This window comes from Vicugna pacos, unplaced genomic scaffold (assembly GCF_048564905.1).
Source record: "Vicugna pacos unplaced genomic scaffold, VicPac4 scaffold_20, whole genome shotgun sequence".
Taxonomy (NCBI): domain Eukaryota; kingdom Metazoa; phylum Chordata; class Mammalia; order Artiodactyla; family Camelidae; genus Vicugna; species Vicugna pacos.
Genome location: NW_027328741.1, coordinates 42477771 through 42497864, shown reverse-complemented (window position 1 = coordinate 42497864; position 20094 = coordinate 42477771). Strand labels below are relative to the sequence as shown.

Genomic DNA, 20094 nt, shown 5'->3' with positions numbered 1-20094 from the left:
TAAAAACAAAATGTTTTAAGCATTTTAAAAAATTCACCAACTCACCAAGTTTCACAGATCCTCAGGTAGTTCTGATTACATCATAAATGCTTGTGACTTTCTTGAAGTTATGAACATGCATTTTAACCTTCCTAGAATTTCACAAAGGGAACAAATTACTTCACATAGAGCTTTATGTCTAACAGGTTCCTTCCAATGTTTTATTATAAGTCTCAGAAGTACAGAAAACTGTTTAATAAGATGATAAATTCCCATATGCCCACCACCTAAATTCAATCATTGTTAATAATGTTGAACTATTTGCAAGCGAGTTGCGCAAATCATGACAGTTCTCTCCTATGTATTTAAGAATGCACCTTACGATGAAATCAAATAAAAAAATCAGTATTTTATATTTTTCCTCCCTCATAGCTCTATTGTTGGTATTTATTTAAACTCCAAAATTATTACTCAACATGAAAAAGAATCTTGTTCTTAGCAATTTTTTTTTAAAAAAAATGTGTATTTGTCCATTTAGAGCTCAAATCAATTAAGGGATATAAGCCCCAGGTGCTTTTTTTGATATTTTGACCAGGGAAAATTTCTGTTTCTGACTTTTCTCTTAAACTGTTACTGAAGCTACATGCTCTGTTTTCCTTGTGTCTGTATGTATCTGTTTATAAATCACATTTTTCATTGTGTACCTCTAGAGGGTATTAATACATGAGATAATAAAGTCTCCTATGTTAAAGGAACTCTGTTCTAATTGAGTTAAATAAACACTTTTTAAAAATTCTTATAAAATAAAACTGAACTTCTAATACCTTAAGAGTTCTGAAATTTTAAAACAAGCTTCTTACAGAACTTATAAAATACTTGCAGAATCCAAATTCACATTGCTAAGGCAAATCATTAATCAACAAGGCTCATTCAACCATTTTAGTTTAATAAAAAACAGCTATCTCCTCTCTGATTCATCAGTGTGAAGTTTCCCTTTCCCTCTACATTTCAAGCCAGTCAAACTAAAGTTCTGATCATGCCATGCTCTTTCCCAGCCCTGCACAATCTGTCCTCTGCAGCTGGCGTTTACTGCCTGTCTTGATTCCGTGGAAAACTTACTGTTTGTGTAAAATTAAGCTCAATGAGCACATGTTCTGTGGTCATGCCTCCTTACTACCAGAACTGTCTGGGGTTAGTAACAGTAACGACTATGATGGTAAGCGCACGGGGCCATGTAGCAGTTACGCGTTCACCACTGTGACCACCTAACCCACCCCCACAGAAGTGACCGGTGAACTTCGCTCCTTTCCCCCTTCTCTCCTACTCCTCCCCTTAAGTTAACCTAATATTTTGCATGTACAGTGTTTTGACAGTTATCTGAAACACTGTTTTAAACCGTCAGTTGAAAAGGGAAGACAAAATGTTACACCTGGCCCAGAGGAGGAGAGGGGTGGGGAGTGGCTCAGAGGAAGCCAAACAGGACGCGCGGCCTCGGATCACAACACAGCCCCGTTCCTTCCCGAGTTTCGCAGCCAGGAAAGCAGAGGCGTGGGGCCCGGACCGCTTCGGGGCCTTCGTGGGAGGCCGAGGAAGGGACGGAGACCCGCGCAGGGTTGGGGAGGGGCCCGCAGGGACTCACCGTCTGTGCAGCGGCTCCTGACCCACAGCTGGGCGGGCGGCGGTGGCGGTTGAGGCGGCTGTGCCGGCTGAAGGGGCTGAGGCGGCAGCAGTGCAGGTACCGGCTGAGGGAGCCAAAGCGGCGGCTGCGGTGCCGGCTGAGGGGGCTGGGCGGGCGGCGGTGGCGGTTGAGGCGGCGGTGGCGGCTGCGATGCCGGCTGAAGGGGCTGAGGCGGCATCAGCTGCAGTGCCGGCTGAAGGGGCTGAAGCGGCGGCGGCTGCGGTGCCAGCTGAGGGGGCTGGGCGGGCGGCGGTGGCAGTTGAGGCTGCGATGCCGGCTGAAGGGGCTGAGACGGCGGCGGCGGCCGTGCCTGCTGAGGCGGCATCGGCGCCGGTAACGGCTGAAGCGGTGGCGGCTGCGGTGCCGGGTGAGGGGGCTGTGGGTTCGGCGGCTGCGGTGCGGGCTGAGGGGTCCGAGGCGGCGGCGGCTGCGGTGCCGGCTGAGGGGTCTGGGCGGGCGGCAGTGGCGGTTGAGGCGGCGGTGGCGGCTGAGGGGTCCGAGGCGGCGGTGGCGGCTTAGGGGGCTGAGGCGGCGGCGGCGGCTGCGGTGCCGGCTGAGGGGGCTGGGCGTCCGGCGGTGGCGGTTGAGGCTGCGGTGCCGGCTTAGGGGGCTGAGGCGGCGGCGGCGGCGGCTGCTGGAAGGACTTGAGGGACTCGAAGGCCTTCAGCATCTTTTCCAGGGTCGCCATGGCGGCCTCCCGCCACGCGGGGACAGCCCCCGGGGTCGCCGATCCGACCGGCGTCTCTGGTCAGCAGCGGTGGCAGTGAACGGGGCTCGGGGCCGCCAGCAGTTGCGGACCCCAAGCGCGCGGCCATCTTGGAACCGTCCCGACAGTCCCCGCGGCCCTGCGTCCTGCCACGCTCCGCCGGTGGGGCGGGGCCGGGCCGCGGGATTGACAGCCAGAGGCAGCGGCCTCCGCCAATGGCTGCCTCGCTCGCCCCTTGGGCTCAAAGAGCCGCCACGGCTGCTGGAGTTACTGCCGTTCTTCCCGGCGATGGACGGGGGGTACTGCACGGGGATCGGGAGGGCGGTTCGGGGGCGGGGTTGCAAGGCACGGCGAGGAGGGTGGGGAGGGCGGGTGACTTGTGATTAAGGGTCTCTCTTGGCGAGGGGCATCCCCGGATGACGCATAGCATGTGGCAGGGAGGCCGGGCAGTGGGCTGGGAGCCTGAGACCCCTGCGGGGCGCTTGCCCACCCCGCGGCGCGGGCGGAGGGCTGGCTCGCCGGACAGCCTGCTATAATATGTTGACTGTTACATATTTGGCCTTACCCTTGTTAGTAGCCTCAAATCACTCCTTGTTCACCTTCAGGATCATTACCATAGATACACTTCTGACAATCCTCATACTTAACTATATTCCCTCATGCTACAGGGGCATGCACATGCTATTCTCACTCTTAGAAATAATCTTTTACAGATCAATCCCCTACTCCCCTCAAGGGATTTGCCTATCTAATTCCAATCACTCTCATTGCTCAGCTAATTTGTGAATTCACAAAGCCCATTACATTAACATAATTCCTTAACACCATGTAATTCTCCTTTATCACAATTATTAAAGTATACTTTATAATAACATAAAAACTCTTCCATGCATGAAGGTTGATATACAACAATTAAGTTCACTGTATGAAGTTGTAAGTACATATACTGTATATTATGAAAAATGTTAAGGAATTACATACTATGGTTAAGTTCATTCATATTTTTTCATAGAAATATGGAAATATTTATTCCAAGTTGGATCATCACTATATGTGTGCGTGTATATATGTATATATCTTTCATCCTTCATTCACATTATAGGTTCTGATAAAATATTGCCAACAATTAACTTTTATACCAAGGAAGGAAAGAGGAAGGAAGGAAGGAAAGAAGGAAATGGAGGGGTTTTAGAACTCTTGAGATTGAGATATATTAGATAAAAACTCAGATCTGTACATTTGTATATGATAATTATTTTTCTGAAATTATATACAAAAGCATAAAGAAAACTGAAAGCTAAATATAAAATTATTTACAACCCAAATTTGAGGTTAATTTATATCTTCAATTGATATGCATTTTTTTAAATTTAATACTACACTGTTCCATTGCTATAATCAAATTCATAAACAGAAAACTATATATGATATATAATCCTCTCACCATTTATAACATCTCTGAAAGCATTTTTGAAGTAAAATATTTTATATTTAAAGTTTTTATCATTAGAAAGACTTTGAATATTTTAACACTATTAGATTTAATTTACTTCATCGTATTATTTTTTCCAATACATGTGAAATAATATCTTATATGGTTTTGATTCATTCTTTAAGTAGTTTGTTAATATTGTGTAATAAGTGAATTCATGGAATATTGTTATAGAGTTAGACATTTTTATTTGAATATGTCATCTTTTGTAGTATAATAATAAGGCCATTATTGTAGGAATGTGAAGGAGTTAGATATTGCTTTTAGTAAAATCATCACTCTAACGGGCATATTGGCAATAGCAGCATGTGGTTAAGGTCATGTCAATTTTTTGTAAATCTTTAACAAATTCTGAAATCACTCTGGTTGCTTGCAAATTTATAAAACACAATTACTTAGTGGAAGAACAAGGCTGTAGTCAGTGCATGACAAAGGAATGCTGCTTAATAAATAAGTGAGAAGAATTAAGTTTAATTCAAGGAAAGCAGCATTCTTAAAATATTTTGAATTGATTCGAGAAACAGATTTTATGATTATTTAGCAGAGCTTATATAGACATTTATGTGTGTGTGTATCCTTCATCTCTGTATCAATTTAAATAAGATTTTGACAAAAAAATAAATTTTAGAGCCAAAAATACCAATCAAAACGAAAGAAAAGAAGAGGGAAGGAAAGCAGGAAGGCAACTTAACATGCAAAAATTTCATCATTATTTAGAGTAAAGATCTATATCAACTAAACATTTGTATTGTGACCTCCACATTCCACTAAAACTTATGCCATTTACCTACAAATATAAGCTTTTATTTGCTTCTACAATAAATAATACATTAATTTAATGAAACTGCAGCTCAAAAGACGGAAATAGCATTAGAAATTCAGTCATCCAGTGCAGTAGCTAAAGCATGGGTATGACCTGACTCTAAGCAATCAGAGAACAACCAAGAAAATGTGCCAAACTGTTGGATATCCAGATTTGTTCCCAGGGCAGGGAAATAGGCATATCAAGATAAGTAAACGAATATACCATGTTTAAAGCTTAATTATAATGCAAAATAGATATATATCTATATCTATTTCAAAATGTTAAATTTAAAAGTGGACCAGAAAAAAAATAAACAAAATTACTTCTATAGAGAAAACAAAGAATAGCCTTGTCTTCTTCTATTAAAGACTGACTAGCCACAAAATATTATGGAAATAGCTATAAAGCTTTAAGAAAAAATATTATAATTCTATAATTGTGTTACCACTAAGGTTGTTATGTTTGCAGTTAAGCCAAAGTAATACCAAGACATTCAAAGAATCAGAAGGAATGGTAACTATATATTTATCCTAAAAAATAAATATAAATACTAAGAAAAGGATACATTTTTTAAAATTTAAGAAGTATGATATGATTATATAAATGCTATGTTAAAGGGTATTGAATCTACAGGTAGACAAAATAAGGATCACGTCTATTTTGAAAATATTTCAAAATAAATGCCAATAAATAAAAGTAATTCTTAAAATGATACTTCCGTCTAACTTGTTTGATTTTGTAAATGCATGTTACTTTATATCAATTTGCATTATTGGTTATTATATGGTTAATAACACAGATACAATTAAAGGAAAATTATAAAAAAGTTGAGATAGCAAAAATAACTTTCTTTTCTAATACTTACAAATAAAAGATTTAACAGTGAATTTTTATCAATCATAAGTCTTTATATTTTAAGTATAATATAAAATTATAATGGAGAAAAAAGTAAGCAAAAAATGATTCAAATAAAAATATTAAGGGGAATAATCGTTTATAACATTTGCCATCTATCTCTGCTTGGTGCTATAACCAATCACAAGCCACTGTAGCCGCTGACCTCCAACACTCCCTAAAAGTTCACAGTGGAGATCAGGAATGGAGCACTTTGTGCTGTGGGAAAACTGACAAAATAGAGCTTCAGATAGATGTTTTCAGGAGAAGATTTTATAAGCCCCAATTCTTGCATCTCCTTATATCTAGAAGAGCACTAAATTCATTAATGGTGACGTCTGCTCCTCATAACTGGCAAAAGAACTCAATGTGTGTTTGATTGCACGTAATCCCCTTCACTAAAATTACATATATAATATTGAATTTCCCCCTGCCTCTTCAGAAAAGGTCCTCAGAGCCATCTGAGGTGCTGTATCCTAGATTATAGTCCTCATTTTGCCCCAAATAAAACTTAATCCACAACTCTCATGTTATACAATTTTATTTTAGTAAACAGCATGTATATTAAAATAGTTCAAAACATTGATGTAACAATTGGTGAAAAGATACCTCTGCCTATATAATTTCAAATTGAAATAAAAAAAAAACAGGGCCACCGTGATAATGAATCTGTGTAAGGAGAGACATTTTCAGCATGATGAAAGGAAGATAAATCACTCTAAGCTTAAAACTATGCATCTGGACAAATTAGCAGTTGTGAGAGTAATAACCAAATATAATTCTAGAAATAAAAAGAATGAAAAAAAATTTACACCGAGACATCTTCACAGAGAGAATTTCTGGAGGATGTACTTCAGCCCAGTCTGCTTGATGATCCATGAACTGGTCCAACACAGAGGGGAAGGAGACCATAGAAAGAAGCAGAGCCCTGCAGCTTAGTGGGCAGCAGGTTTTATCAGCAAGATAACTTACTTATGAGACTTGTCTTGAGCAGCCACAAGAGTCTCCCTGCAACCCCACCAGAATCTTAAAAGTTTATATAGAAGCCTTAAAATACTGTCCGATGGTCTCGGCAACAAGCACATTACTGTCACAAGGCTGAGTACTTGGTGGGGCTTCTGCAGGGAAGGCAAGCGAAACACATTCCAGTAGTCATGTCCTCTTGATGATCCCTTCAAGACTGATCCCTATCAGGTATAAGTAGTGGGGAAAAAGAAGAAAAAGAAAACAGAGTTAATGACTTCTTGGATATGTAAAACATTTTAAAATTTCTGTGCAAAATTTATAATTAAAATAATGAGTATATGTTTAATGATAGCATTCTGGAAGTCTCTATATCAAAGATTAAATTTAGTTAATTATGGGCTTGTGAGTAATATTTTTTCTGTTTCTATATTTCATAATCTATGTTATTCACTAAAGATTTTTAAGAATTTAATTACAAAGTTAAAATCATTTCAAATGTATAAATAAAGAGATATTAGAATGGTTATTTTAATAGAAAAATGACAGTGTGAAGCATTAAAAACAATGTAACAACATCAGTAAAGCTGAGTTATTATATTTCTTATGGTTTTCACAAATAAAATGTTACTTTGTTATTAATAATTATATTTACAGTCTTTGAAAACAATCAGGGATTCTCAATATAGAATGTCAAATGTTCATAAAGCAAAATTGTGTGCATAATTTGATTCTAGGACAAAAATATACATATATATAATATACACACACATAATACCCAGGAATTACATACAAAAAAGAATGTTTAATTCTTTATTTGTTACATTACAGTAAGATTTGATTATATTTTTTATTTGCATTTCTAAATTATGAAACATTTGATACATACAGGTTATGATTATAAAATATTTATCCATTACTCTACCACCCAAACTGAGAAATAAAACATGATATTTCCAATATATTTACCCTTGCTCATTTATGTTGCTTAAAACTAAAACTGATATAACTACATTTTATAGTAATAGGTATTTTTTCTGGTGTTTCTTTTTCTATATTTTTATTTTCAATAATTTTTGCAGCATGTTTAAGTGTTCCTCTTGTAAATATCCTAGAGATTCCCCCCAAATATCTGAGAATTTATGCATTTTAATGTCTTTTAATAGGGAAATTGACTCAATTTAGGCTTATCCATATGTATTATTGACTAATTTATTTATGAATTTATTTTGTTTTCCACATAAAACTTTGTTCATTAATTTTCTTTTTTTTGAGTGACTTTCTTTTGTTTTTCCTTCAGATGTGTTTTTCAGGCATTAAACACCTCATTCATTATACCACTGAAGATAATTTCATTTATTTCATACTTGTATAATATTTTGGCCTTTTCTAGATTTTAAAATTCAGGATGACTTTTCTACAAAACATACATTTCAAGAAGCTGTCTTCTAATCCAGTTTGCCAATATTATATAAAAAACAACCTGTTCATTGTTATTTTCTGATAGTTATTATTCTATCCTACACAAGGATAGTTAAATTTTTTCTAATTATATATTTTTATATATATTTTCTACTTTATATCAAGAAAATAGTCATGTTAATTGTTTTTTATATTATAAGTTCATTATGGTATTTTGCTCCATCTTTGGAAATTAGTTTCTGCTATTTAAAGGATTATCTAGTCCATATTTTGACTTTGTTCACTTTACTTTTTGATATAGCACCAAAGGCATGATCAATGAAAGGAATAATTTCTAAGCTGAACTTTAAAAAAAATTACAATTTGTTTTCTTTGCAAAAGACATTGTCAAAATAATGATAAGACGCCACAGATTGGGAGGATGCATATTCAAAAGATATATCTGATAAAAGGCTATTAGCCAAAATATACAAAGAATTCTTAAAAGCTCAACAATAGGACATTAAACAACCTGATTTAAAAAATGAGCAAATTACCTGAGCAGATACCTCACCAAGGATGATGACAGGTAGCAAACATACGAAAATATGTTCAGCATTGTATGCCATTAGGAAACTACAAATTGAAACAAAAAGATACTACTACATACCTATTAGACTAACCAAATGTAGAACACTGACAACACCAAACATCCTGCCAAGATGTAGAGCAACAGGAACTCTTACTTATTGCTGATGGAAATACAAAATGATTAAAACAGTTTGGAAGGTAGTTTGGCAGTTTCTTACAAAACTAAATGTGCTCTTACCATAAAATCCTTCAAGTCTACTCTTTACAGTTTACCTAAAGGAGCTGAAAACTATGTCCACATGAGAACCTACACAACGATATTTACATCAGATTTGTTTGTAATTATCAAAACATGGAAGCAACAAAAATATCCTTCAGTAGGAGAATGGATAAACCATAGCACAATCAGACAATGGATTATTATTCAGTGCTGAAAATAAATGAGCTATTAAGCCACAAAAAGATAATATAGATCCTTAAATGTATAATGATAAGTGAAAGAAGCCAATCTACAAAGGCTATGTATTATATGATTCCAACCTCATGATATTCTGGAAAAAACAATAGTATGGAGAGAATGAAAAGATGAAAAGTTGCTAAGTGTTATGAGAAAGGGAAGATTGATTAGGTAAAGCATAGAGGATTTTTAGGGCAGTGAAACAATTGTGTGTGGTACTGTAACAGTGGATAAATACCATTGTACACTTGTCCAGACACATAGAGTATTCAACACCAAGAGTGAGTCCAAAGGTAATTATGAGTGATTATAATGTGCCAGTGTAGATAAGTATATATTTATATATGCTGCTGGGTCCTATAGATCACAGGACATGGGCTTTCTCTGGGAAGAATGATTGTTGCATCAGGGTCTTGGTCCTCTCACATATGTAGATATAGGGTAGACTGACAAAAAAAGAATGTCTGGATATTGAGAAACTCAAAATTAATGTGAGAAGATTTATAATAATAAAAACCAACTAATCCCTTGAAGATTTCTAGATTAATTAGACAAAAAAGAACAGGGAGGATTTTCTTATAGAGTTTCCAACCTTTGTCTAACAATTTGTACACCTCACAGAATATATATTTTTAAATGTACATATAAAAATGGCAAAAAATAACTATATAGTAAGTCAGAAAGGAAGTGTCCACAAATTTTATGATGCTTAAGTTGTACTATTTTCATAAAAATAAGTAAGATAAAATTTAAACAACAAAAATGGCTAATTGTCTGGCTAACTGAAATTTATCAACCTTCTTTTTGAAATTAACTAAAACATGTACTTTATTATTAAAGCCCTTAATGTGCTTTTATTTTAATCCTATTTACCTCTCTTTCTTCACTACGGAGTATCTTGAGATTTTAAAATGCATTCTCCTGCTTTTCCTTATAATTTCTTGAACACACTTATATATCAATAAAATGATATCATTTAGTTTAAGTTGCCATTTATATTTATTAAATGTTATATTGTTGTTCAATTTCCCCTGAAACATTCTCTTTACTGCAATTTTTATATTTAGAATTATTAATTTTTATAAAACTGAAATTTTTAGAATGCAACTTAAAAATTACTCCATTAATCCATTTTCCAAAAAGTGGATGTTTGAGTTATTTACAATGTTTGATTACTATAAGCAATGATGTTATAAACATACTTGTATATTTACCTTGGTGCACACTGAACACAGGCAGAAGGTTGAAGGTAACTTAGGAAAGAAATTGCTAGAGTTCGTGTGTTGAAACCTTTAATTTATAAGGATATTATAATTTTCTGAATTTAATGTAATAGAGGAGAACAAATCTGACTCTATATTAGATCTGTTCCTTTAGCTTTGACCACTGTGCCCTGTTTCCTAGGCTTGGTCTTGCTAGCTTTGCACTCACATAAAGATAACCAGCTGTAGAATAGAGAATAACATTTGTTTGTTGGAGGTTTACAGGGACACCATGAACTGACCCACATGGACAGCTGCAAGAACAAAGAATTTCTACAGCAAGATGTTTGCAACAACCAACCATACACCTTCCCTTGTTTTTTGTTTGTTTGTTGTTGTTGTTTGTTTTTGTTTTTGTTTTGTATAAAAGAAGCCTGTATTGTGACTGGACCTGGATGGTTCTCCAAGACATTATTCAGCCATCCTCTCGGTCTGCCAGCTTTCCAAATAAAGTCGCTATTCCTTGCCCCAACACCACATCTCTTGTACTTAAAGTTTAAAGTTTAAACTTAAAGTTTCACGTTTGGGTAAGTGTTTTTCTAACTTTTCTGCTAAGTATTACTGTCTAATATTTATGGCTGGAATTTACACTCACCTAAATTTCTTCAAGAATAACTTGACTATCATTGGCTGTGTCTTTTTCCATATAAATTTTAGAGTAAGTTTGTTGAGTACCATTCAAACCTCTGCCAGCATTTAATCATAGAGATTAAATCTGTGAATCACTTTGGTAAGATTTTATATGGTTAAAATATAGGCTTTCCGTATTCATGAAGTAGCTATATTTCTCCATTTACTTTTGTATCTTTAATGCATTTCCACACAGTCATATTTTTTTTTCTGATGGCTCACAAGACTTTTATTTGGTGAATTTCTTTTCTTCATATTTTCTGTGGTTAAAATTGTATCTGTTTATTGTATTTCGAACATTTTGTTTCTAGGCATAGAAATACACCTGATATTTAGTCCCTGAAAACTACTCTTTTATATCTATTTTTTTAAACATAAACAGTTTAGATTATTTCTTTCAGATTCTAGTAAATAATATATTTGATTCTGTTTCTTATTAAGTTCTTATGTACCTCCCTTACAATGATGAATGGAAGAGGTCATAGAGGATATTGTTATCTTGTTTCTAATTTTGAATTTAATGTTTTAACCTTTTTTGTATTAATCACAATAGTTTACTTTGGGTGTTTTTTTTTTCCAGATATTCTTTGTCATAATAAAGAAGTTCTTTCATTTCTTGTTTTCTAAGAGCTTTTTATCAGGAATAGTATTGGACTTTAATCATGTACTTTCTCTGCATCTTCTGAAATGATCAATTGCTTTTCCCCTTGTAGTTTTGTAATCTATTAATGTGCCATACTACATTAATTTATTGTGTACAGGCAAACTAATTTGCATTGTTGGAATAATCCCATTTATTTTTACAGGTCAATTTTGCCTACAGATTCATATTTTTCTACTGTATTTACTTATTTTTGATCTGTTATTTTGTGTGATAGTAAATATGAGACAGTTTACGCTTTAAGAATTAAATATGCAATGCTGAATCTCACTTTTTTCATAAGGGGTACCTGAGCTCAAACTATTTAAATTGTGAGTTATGAACAAGTAACATTTAGTCAACCTGTGATGAAAGAGTCATGGTGAAAAAACGCCCACTATAAAACTATGTAAAGTGAACGCTAGGTCCTTGCTTCACCTAATCCACATAACTGGATATTTACATTTGCTTTTCTCACAGGAGGGTACATCCTTCTTTTAATTTTATATTTATATATAATATGCTGGAAGGAGCATATTCTTGTCAGAGATTTTATAGTTACTAAAAATTTAATCTAATTTTAAGGGGGTCGATGTCAAAGTATACCAAATAACTACTTCCAGAAATTTGAGGTGTGACCATAATCACTGAAAATACACAGTTAATTTATGCCAAATGACTTTCTATTATTAATGTACATATGTACATGAAAAGGTTGTTTTAGTAAATTTAGTACATTATGCAAGGACTAACAATAAAAAGGTCCCTAAACATTTAAATTTTCATTAGTAATATATTTATGTGTGATCATTGTTTTAATCATGTAATACTATTTATTGCTCATACATGATATACCAAAATCATGAATGACATAGCTCTAAGGACTAGAGGTGTATAATATAAAATAAGAGTGTGCTTTATTTTAAGGAGTTAACAGTTACATATTAATGGCTTTAAGTCTAGCATGTATTTCTTTCTCTTAGTGGCCTTGAATTTTTATATTTACATTGCCTATTTGTCATTTTTTGAGCCAACTCAGATGAAACACAAACACAACTCTAAAAAATTACCTAAACACAGTGACACATCTTCTTTTTAAATCAAGAAGCAACTCCATCACTGTCTTCCATGTTTATGTAAACTGGTTAACTACACAGGGAGCTTACAGGGCCTTCTGAGGAGAATAATTTGCCTATACTTTGATGATCACTTAAGAAATTGTCATGGATACATTTGGTAGAATATAATCATTCATATTATTACATTTATACCATTGATGTTTTCACTGTTTCTGACTTTGTTGCTTGGTTCTTAAATTATAGTTAAATAATGATGAAGCCTCTGTTTCCTTAAAACAGGGAACACATATTTATACTCCTGTAAATATTTTTAAATACAAGATCTAAAAATAAAAACATATCTGATATTGCAATCACTGTAAAACACAGATTCATTTGTGTCTGTCAGCTATGGGTCTGCAACAAAACATCCCATAACTTAGAGGCTGATAAAGATAAATATTCTTATGCACTGACTAATTGTCCAGCTGGGGTTCTAACTCAAACTGCTGACCCACTAGGCCAGCTCTGCTGAGACCTCTGATGCCCTCACTTTTGTTTAGTTCTAGGACATGGGTTCAGTACAGGTCTAATCTTAAGTGCCTTTGATTTGTTTGAAACCAATCAGCCTACTCAGCATGTCTTCATGGTAGAGGTAGAGTACAAGAGAGAAAGCCCAGTGCATAGGCACATTTCAAGCCTTGGCTTGCATCACATCATATCTGCTGATAGCCTAAGGGCCAAAGCAGGTTACAAGTTCAAGCCCAAAAGTAGGAGAAGATAAATACTCCTCATGTGGAAATATAATGGCAAAGGATATTCTAATATGCACCATAACCTTCCCTGACCTCCACTCAAAAGTTCCCCACTGAATATTAGAAGCTTAATTGTAATGGTTAGTAATTTTAAAAAAGATCTTTTTTAGAAAAAGGACTCTACATTAACGTTTTCTATATCACTGACATTTAAGACAGTGCTGGTCACGTATTAGGCACTCTCTAAATGTTTACTGGCTAGCTGGCTGGGTGACCTGGTGTCAGACACATAGACATGTTATCAATATAATAATGTCCAACTAAAAGAAAGTTACATTATTGTACCAAGAACTGGATTGTCTTGCCCACGCATTTTTTAAAAAATATGCATATAAAATATAATATACAGTATAATTCACTCAATTCACAATATGAAACACAACAATGAAGGTAATATTCCCACTGGATATTCCCCATTGACATTCTCTGATGTATTAACTCTCCTGGAAGGAGTTGCATTAATTATTAGATATTTAATTAGATTTTCACAAATGGTGTAAACACAATATGAAAATTGACTTTGATTTGCATTGTCATTTAGATTCACTAATCAACTGAGAGATATGAACAATCATGGCAGGAGACTGAAACTTCAGCATTGAGGGGTTTTTAAAATATGCTTGGCATCATTAGATGAACATATAGTCTCGATTACAGAATGTGAAATTCCATTAAATTACCCCGTATGAGTCAATGCCCAGAGGACCATTTTTGATCAGGGTAGAATAACTCATTCTCTAGGACCTTAGGATGGAAAATTTTATATTTTAATGAAAAGTAACATCATGAATACTCTTTATTCCTTCACTGTAAAAGGCAGGAACTGTTATTCCCCTTCAGTAAGTTTAACAGTTGCTTGAAAGAATAAACAGACTTTGAATTTAAAAACTAGAAATATTCTTTGTTTTTGTTTTTGTGATTTAGATTCCACGTATGAGCGATCTCATATGGTATTTTTCTTTCTCTTTCTGGCATACTTCACTAAGAATGACATTCTCCAGGAGCATCCATGTTGCTGCAAATGGCATTATGTTGTCAGTTTTTATGGCTGAATAGAATTCCATTGTATAAATATACCACATCTTCTTTATCCAGTCACCTGTTGATGGACATTTAGGCTGTTTCCATGTTTTGGCTTTTGTAAATAGTGCTGCTATGAACATTGGGGTGCAGATGTCATCCTGAAGTAGATTTCCTTCTGGATACAAGCCCAGAAGTGGGATTCCTGGGTCATATGGTAAGTCTAATCCTAGTCTTTTGAGGAATCTCCACACTGTTTTCCATAGTGGCTGCACCAAACAGGACAGAAGTAGACTCACAGACAGAGAATACAGACTTGTGGTTACCAGGGGGGTGGAGGGTGGGAAGGGTAGACAGGGATTTTAAAATTGTAGAATAGATAAACAAGATTACACTCTATAGCACATGGAAATATACACAAAATGTTATGATAACTCACAGAGAAAAAAATGTGACAATGATTGTGTATATGTCCATTTTTGACTGAAAAATTGTGCTGAACACTGGAATTTGACACAACATTGTAAAATGATTATAAATCAATAAAAATGTTAAAAAAGAAAATAAAAAAATAAAAAATAATAAAAAACTAGAAAAATTCTGTACTTTTTACTTATTTTGCCAGTGTTTTTCTTTAAAATTATTAGTAGTAAAAATCACAAAGTCACTTGGGATCTATTGTCCACCCCCTTTTTTTTAGTATTGGCTAAATGATCTAACCCTGCAAATAACACATTATCTTTGCCCAAAACAGGCATGTGTGTGTGTGCCCCCACATACAGAACACAATATATCCACACGCCCTCCTTACTACTATTTATTGTAGTATAAAATCTCCTAAGTTTAGGAACAAACTTAAACAAGTCCCAAGTTTAGGACTTGAACTCTATGTCTCTGATGAAAACACAGAAGTGAATTCTTCACTGCCTCTCCTATGAAACAGTCATTGTCAAACACTTGCACTGCTCTGTAACTACTGACTATATGTCTTTCACTATCTTAATAAGACCACATACTCCCAACATCAGGCACTGTGGTTTGAACCTCAGTCTATATACCGTGTACATAACAAGGCCTAGCCCAGATTTGTTTAAAATCTGTTTTCTGCAATAGGGCCATAGGTTTGATTGGGATAGTCTCTTGCAAATTCTCCTTTGATTTTTGTTTAAAATGAATTTCTAATTCCTCAGTTGTCTTAGTTATGATAAGGTTTCCAAACCCAAATGAATTTGGAACACACCATAATCAACATTTATATGAATGAATCATATAAATATGTGCACAATTGGTAAAATATATACCACAGTGGTTGGTGTAAGTAGTCAGTTGTATTACAAAAAACAATAATAAAATAAAACAGGCACATGAATAGTTCAGTAAATTATACAAAAAGTTTATTTATGATCTATATAATTTTTCTTACTTTATCTGGGTAATTTTCTATTTTATCTATCAAATGATAGGATTAAGAAAGATAATTTTGAAATTTCTCTTCATTTCCAAGAAAAATATAGTAGAACTTTAGAAATCTATATATTAGTGGCATTTGCATTTATTTATACACAGTTCCTATGTGTTTCTGGCTAGAAGTACAAATTACTGGCTTAAATGTGTGCTGGTTTCCACTGTTCACTAGCTAAAATTGAAGTAAATAACTATTAAAAATAATAACTATTTAAAATTCAAAGTACTGAATTTTCTTCCAACTAATTTTATCAGAGCAGCAGTTACATAAGATTCAAATCTATATTTATATTTTTCGTGGTAGTACATGAACTTCAGAATTCCATGTAATAGAATTTGTAAGCTATCCACCTCTTTGTATGTGTCATGAATATTAAATTATTAATATATTATCTTAGAAGTTAAAAGTAAGGATTTAGTTAACAAATGATTATTGAATTTTTTATGTAAATTTTGTGTCCTGCACTGTAAAAATTTGAAATCTACAATCATAGACTATAGAACAAGCAGATATACACAAGACAAGTTAAGCCCACACTGTTTCAAGACGCTTCTATTTTTAAAATGTTTTAAATATTTATTTTCACAGATTGATGTGTTTAGGCAAATCGTTTTAAAATATGTTGTCACAATTACTTTGGAAACAACAATAATTTTTATCACTATCCTAATTTTCAGTGTATATTCACATGTGATTCCAACAACTATGACACTGAGTTGCTGAAGCAAAATCAAACATTTTAGAAATAAAGAAATTAAAGTATAGGAAAATTAATTGACTTGCAGCAATTTTTTGCACTGTCATCTTGGCTAAGCTAGAATAGTTTACAAGAATCCCATATCCTGTATGATACTTTGTTAACTGGCCCAAATAAGAAATTCTTTTTACAAATTTTGGAAGGGGAAAATAAAGCAGCTCATCTGAAATCTGTTATTTTAGAGGTACGAGTAACAAACAAACAGATACATGTGGATTCTAGCTAGTTCTTGCTGTCTTTCGCTCCACACCCACATCATCTTCCCAAATGAAAACCTTGCTGACCAAGAGCCACTGAGACCCAACAGATAATTGGAGACAGCAGCTTTCCATAATCTTTTCCACCTTTCCAGACCCACTTGGGCAGCCCAAACTGCTTTATTTCAAAGGGTTGGATATTGTCTTTTATCTGATCCTCCAATTCTCCCTTTTAGAAATTTATGACCCGAGCAATACACACAATTTGGGGAAGTGCTATCACATATCTAACCTTTTTTACATAATACTCATATTTGTTTTCATTTTCAGATTGAATATGACTGAGACATAACTTTGATGAGATCACACTGTTATTAAATGTCAGTATTGAAAATCAAATATTTCTTACTATATCTCTATCTTGAAAGAAAAAATATTTTCAAAAAAAAAAAGAGGATTTGTTAGGGTATGTATTTACTCAAAAAGAATTTGGGAGCAAGAATAAGAGGTTTCAAGAGAGAAAGAAGTGAGAAAAAAGGAGATAATCTAGCAGGAGAGAATAATTCATGTTTAAGAATGTTTTCATGGTACCCAATGCTAACTGCCAGGTGGCTGGTTATATCAGAAAATACTAGTATAATTGATAACATGGAAAACTTTCAAAGCTTCATGCTCTTGACTTTCATTGAGGATAAAAATGTCCTGATTTTGTATATAGGCTAGATATCCTCATATGTGTGTGTGTGTGTGTGTGTGTGTGTGTGTGTGTGTGTGTATACACACACACACATATATATATATCTCCAAATTTCAGTGGATTAAACAACAAAGATTTAGAATTTACTCAAGCAAAGTCTGTATCCAGATAAGAAGCGAGATGAACTGTTCCAAAACCAGAAACTCAGTGATTCAGAACAAGGAAAGTACCACCATCTTGAAGCAACACCATATGGAGCTTACTGCCTCCTCATGGGCATCTCAGAAAAAGAGGCACCTACAGAGACATTGCTGGGTTTTCCATGCTTTGTGCCAAAACTTATACATGTAAATTTGACTCATGGCCATTGGACAAAGCTAATTACATGACCTCAATTATCTTCAAATGGATAAATAATATAGTCTTGCTTGTGCACAGAAAGGATACTAATGAACACTGATAATAATTTTTCCATAAAGCTTAATATTTGAAATATTTGACTTTGGCATAGGGCTTTATGGTATTGGGTATATTATCTGTTAAATTATCTGTTCCTCAATTTTCTCACTAATAAAATGGAAGGCAGTAATATTCCACTATTAGAACAATTAGGGAATCAAATGCAGGCATATAGCACTCAATAATATTAAACATTATCAAAATCATCATTATCATCATCATCATTCTCTATATCTCTAGTCTTTGACAACATGTATCACTGAGGCTGATAGATTTTGACAAAAAAATAAAATATTAGAGTTGAAAAGAATTTTAGAAATTACGTACTCTGGTCCTGTCCTTTCATTTATGAGAAAAGAGATGTCCATCAGTTAAGTGACCTTCCTGGGCCCAAATCTCCTTAACAGCAAAATTGGAAACAGATGTCTAAGTCCAGTGTCCTTTGTTCTCAAGATAGGGAAATTAGAACTTTCTATCAAGCATAGACTGAAGATATCCAACTCTTTTGTATATTGCTAAATCTGTTCCATGTTACCTTTGCTCATTTTACTCCATCGATTAATTGACATTTTGTAATTAATTAAAATCTTCCCAAAGATGCAAGCTTAATGACTTTATAAGCATGGCAGAAATATGTTGATATAGTAAAGTGCTTATTGCCTGAGCAAATGCATTTTACAACTTCTAAGAACTAGTCACCCAAAGAAATTTTGCTTACTGTGCTAAAAATTAGGGATATTCATGGGGGGAAATGAACAAGAAAAAATTAAAAAGAGAAACTGTTAATAGATAAGTTTACTTAAAATATTTCATTATTGAAAGAAAGTAGTATTTGACTTATAATGATACAAGTGATTTTTTATTCTCCCATTTCCACCAAAACAGAAAAAAAGATGCTATTAGAATTGTATGGATCAATAAAACCTTACAGAACACAAAATAAAGAATATAACTAACATTCTTGCCATTATGAACTTTCTTTGGGGAAGAAATTTGTACCATCTGGAAATATATGAATAAGACAGAAAAGGCCAGGTGACAAAAACACATAAAATTGCTTAATAAATGGATAAAACTTAAAATGCTAAATGCCAAAATGTCAAAATTCCACTTCAAGTTTAGAAATGCTATTTTAAAAGACTTTCCAAAGCATTTTACCACTTTTCTATGAAATCAAAAATTCCCTTTTAATCACCTACAGATGCACAAGAACCTCATTTAGACTCACAAAAAGACCAACCAAGAAATATGTTTGCTATATGCATGGCATGTTGCTGACACAAAAGAGAAAAAAAGAGAGAGTGATGACTTTGTGTGTGTGTGTGTGTGTGTGTGTGTGTGTGTGTGTGTATGCATGTGTTTGGGGAGGGGCAGGAGGTTTGAAGGTGAAGTAGACAGGGAAAAAGAGGCTTTGATTATGGTGTTTTAAACTTAAGAGATAATAAAAACACTGATGTAAATTTATTTAAATCTGCAATGTTTCATCATTACAAAGAATGGAAATCAAAATGCATTAAGATTAAAGAAACCTAGATGCTAAAAATAGATAGATGTTTTGCATAAATGAACTGCATCTAAAAACTGTTATTCTCATTAATGTGTATTAAGAGTCACAATTTCAATTTATTTGTCAATTATTCCTGAGTTAAATGAAAAATAAAATTAAAAAGTCACAATACACTCTGTTATATCTTTCAGAACAGAATGGGTCTTTAAACAGATCAACTTTCAAGCAATGAATTGGGGGAAGTACATAAGGCAGAAGTCAGAAATGCTAGGTAGGAAAGTACTGTAGTTGACCAGGGGAGATTGTAAAGTGTTATAAAAAGCTGGATTTATTGAAGAATTTTTAAGGAGATAGAATTGATGGGCTTATGTACTATTTAAAATTAGGACATGAAGTTGACAAATATAGATTGACCTTCATTCAAGATTCTTGCTGGAGTAACTGAGTCAAAGGAGTGACTTACAACAATAGAGAGAGTGGGGAAGAGACAAGAAGATAGGGAAATGCACCAAGTGTAGTGAATTCAGTTTAAGATATGTTGGGTAATCTGTGACTGATTTTAGAAGGCATATGCAATTTCGGTATATAAATGAGTACTAGTTTAAACCACAGATTTTGATA

The 20094-nt window shown here is 34.5% G+C and overlaps 1 protein-coding gene across 1 annotated transcript in view; it reads right to left on the bottom strand.

Annotated features, from left to right (window-relative positions):
- LOC140693677 (uncharacterized) overlaps window positions 1-20094 on the bottom strand; it is a 237953-nt gene that overhangs the window by 59770 nt on the left and 158089 nt on the right. Inside the window, exon 2 of the mRNA XM_072957385.1 lies at window positions 1619-2171. Coding sequence (XP_072813486.1) covers window positions 1619-2171 — 553 coding nt within the window. The remainder of the gene's footprint in view (window positions 1-1618; window positions 2172-20094) is intronic.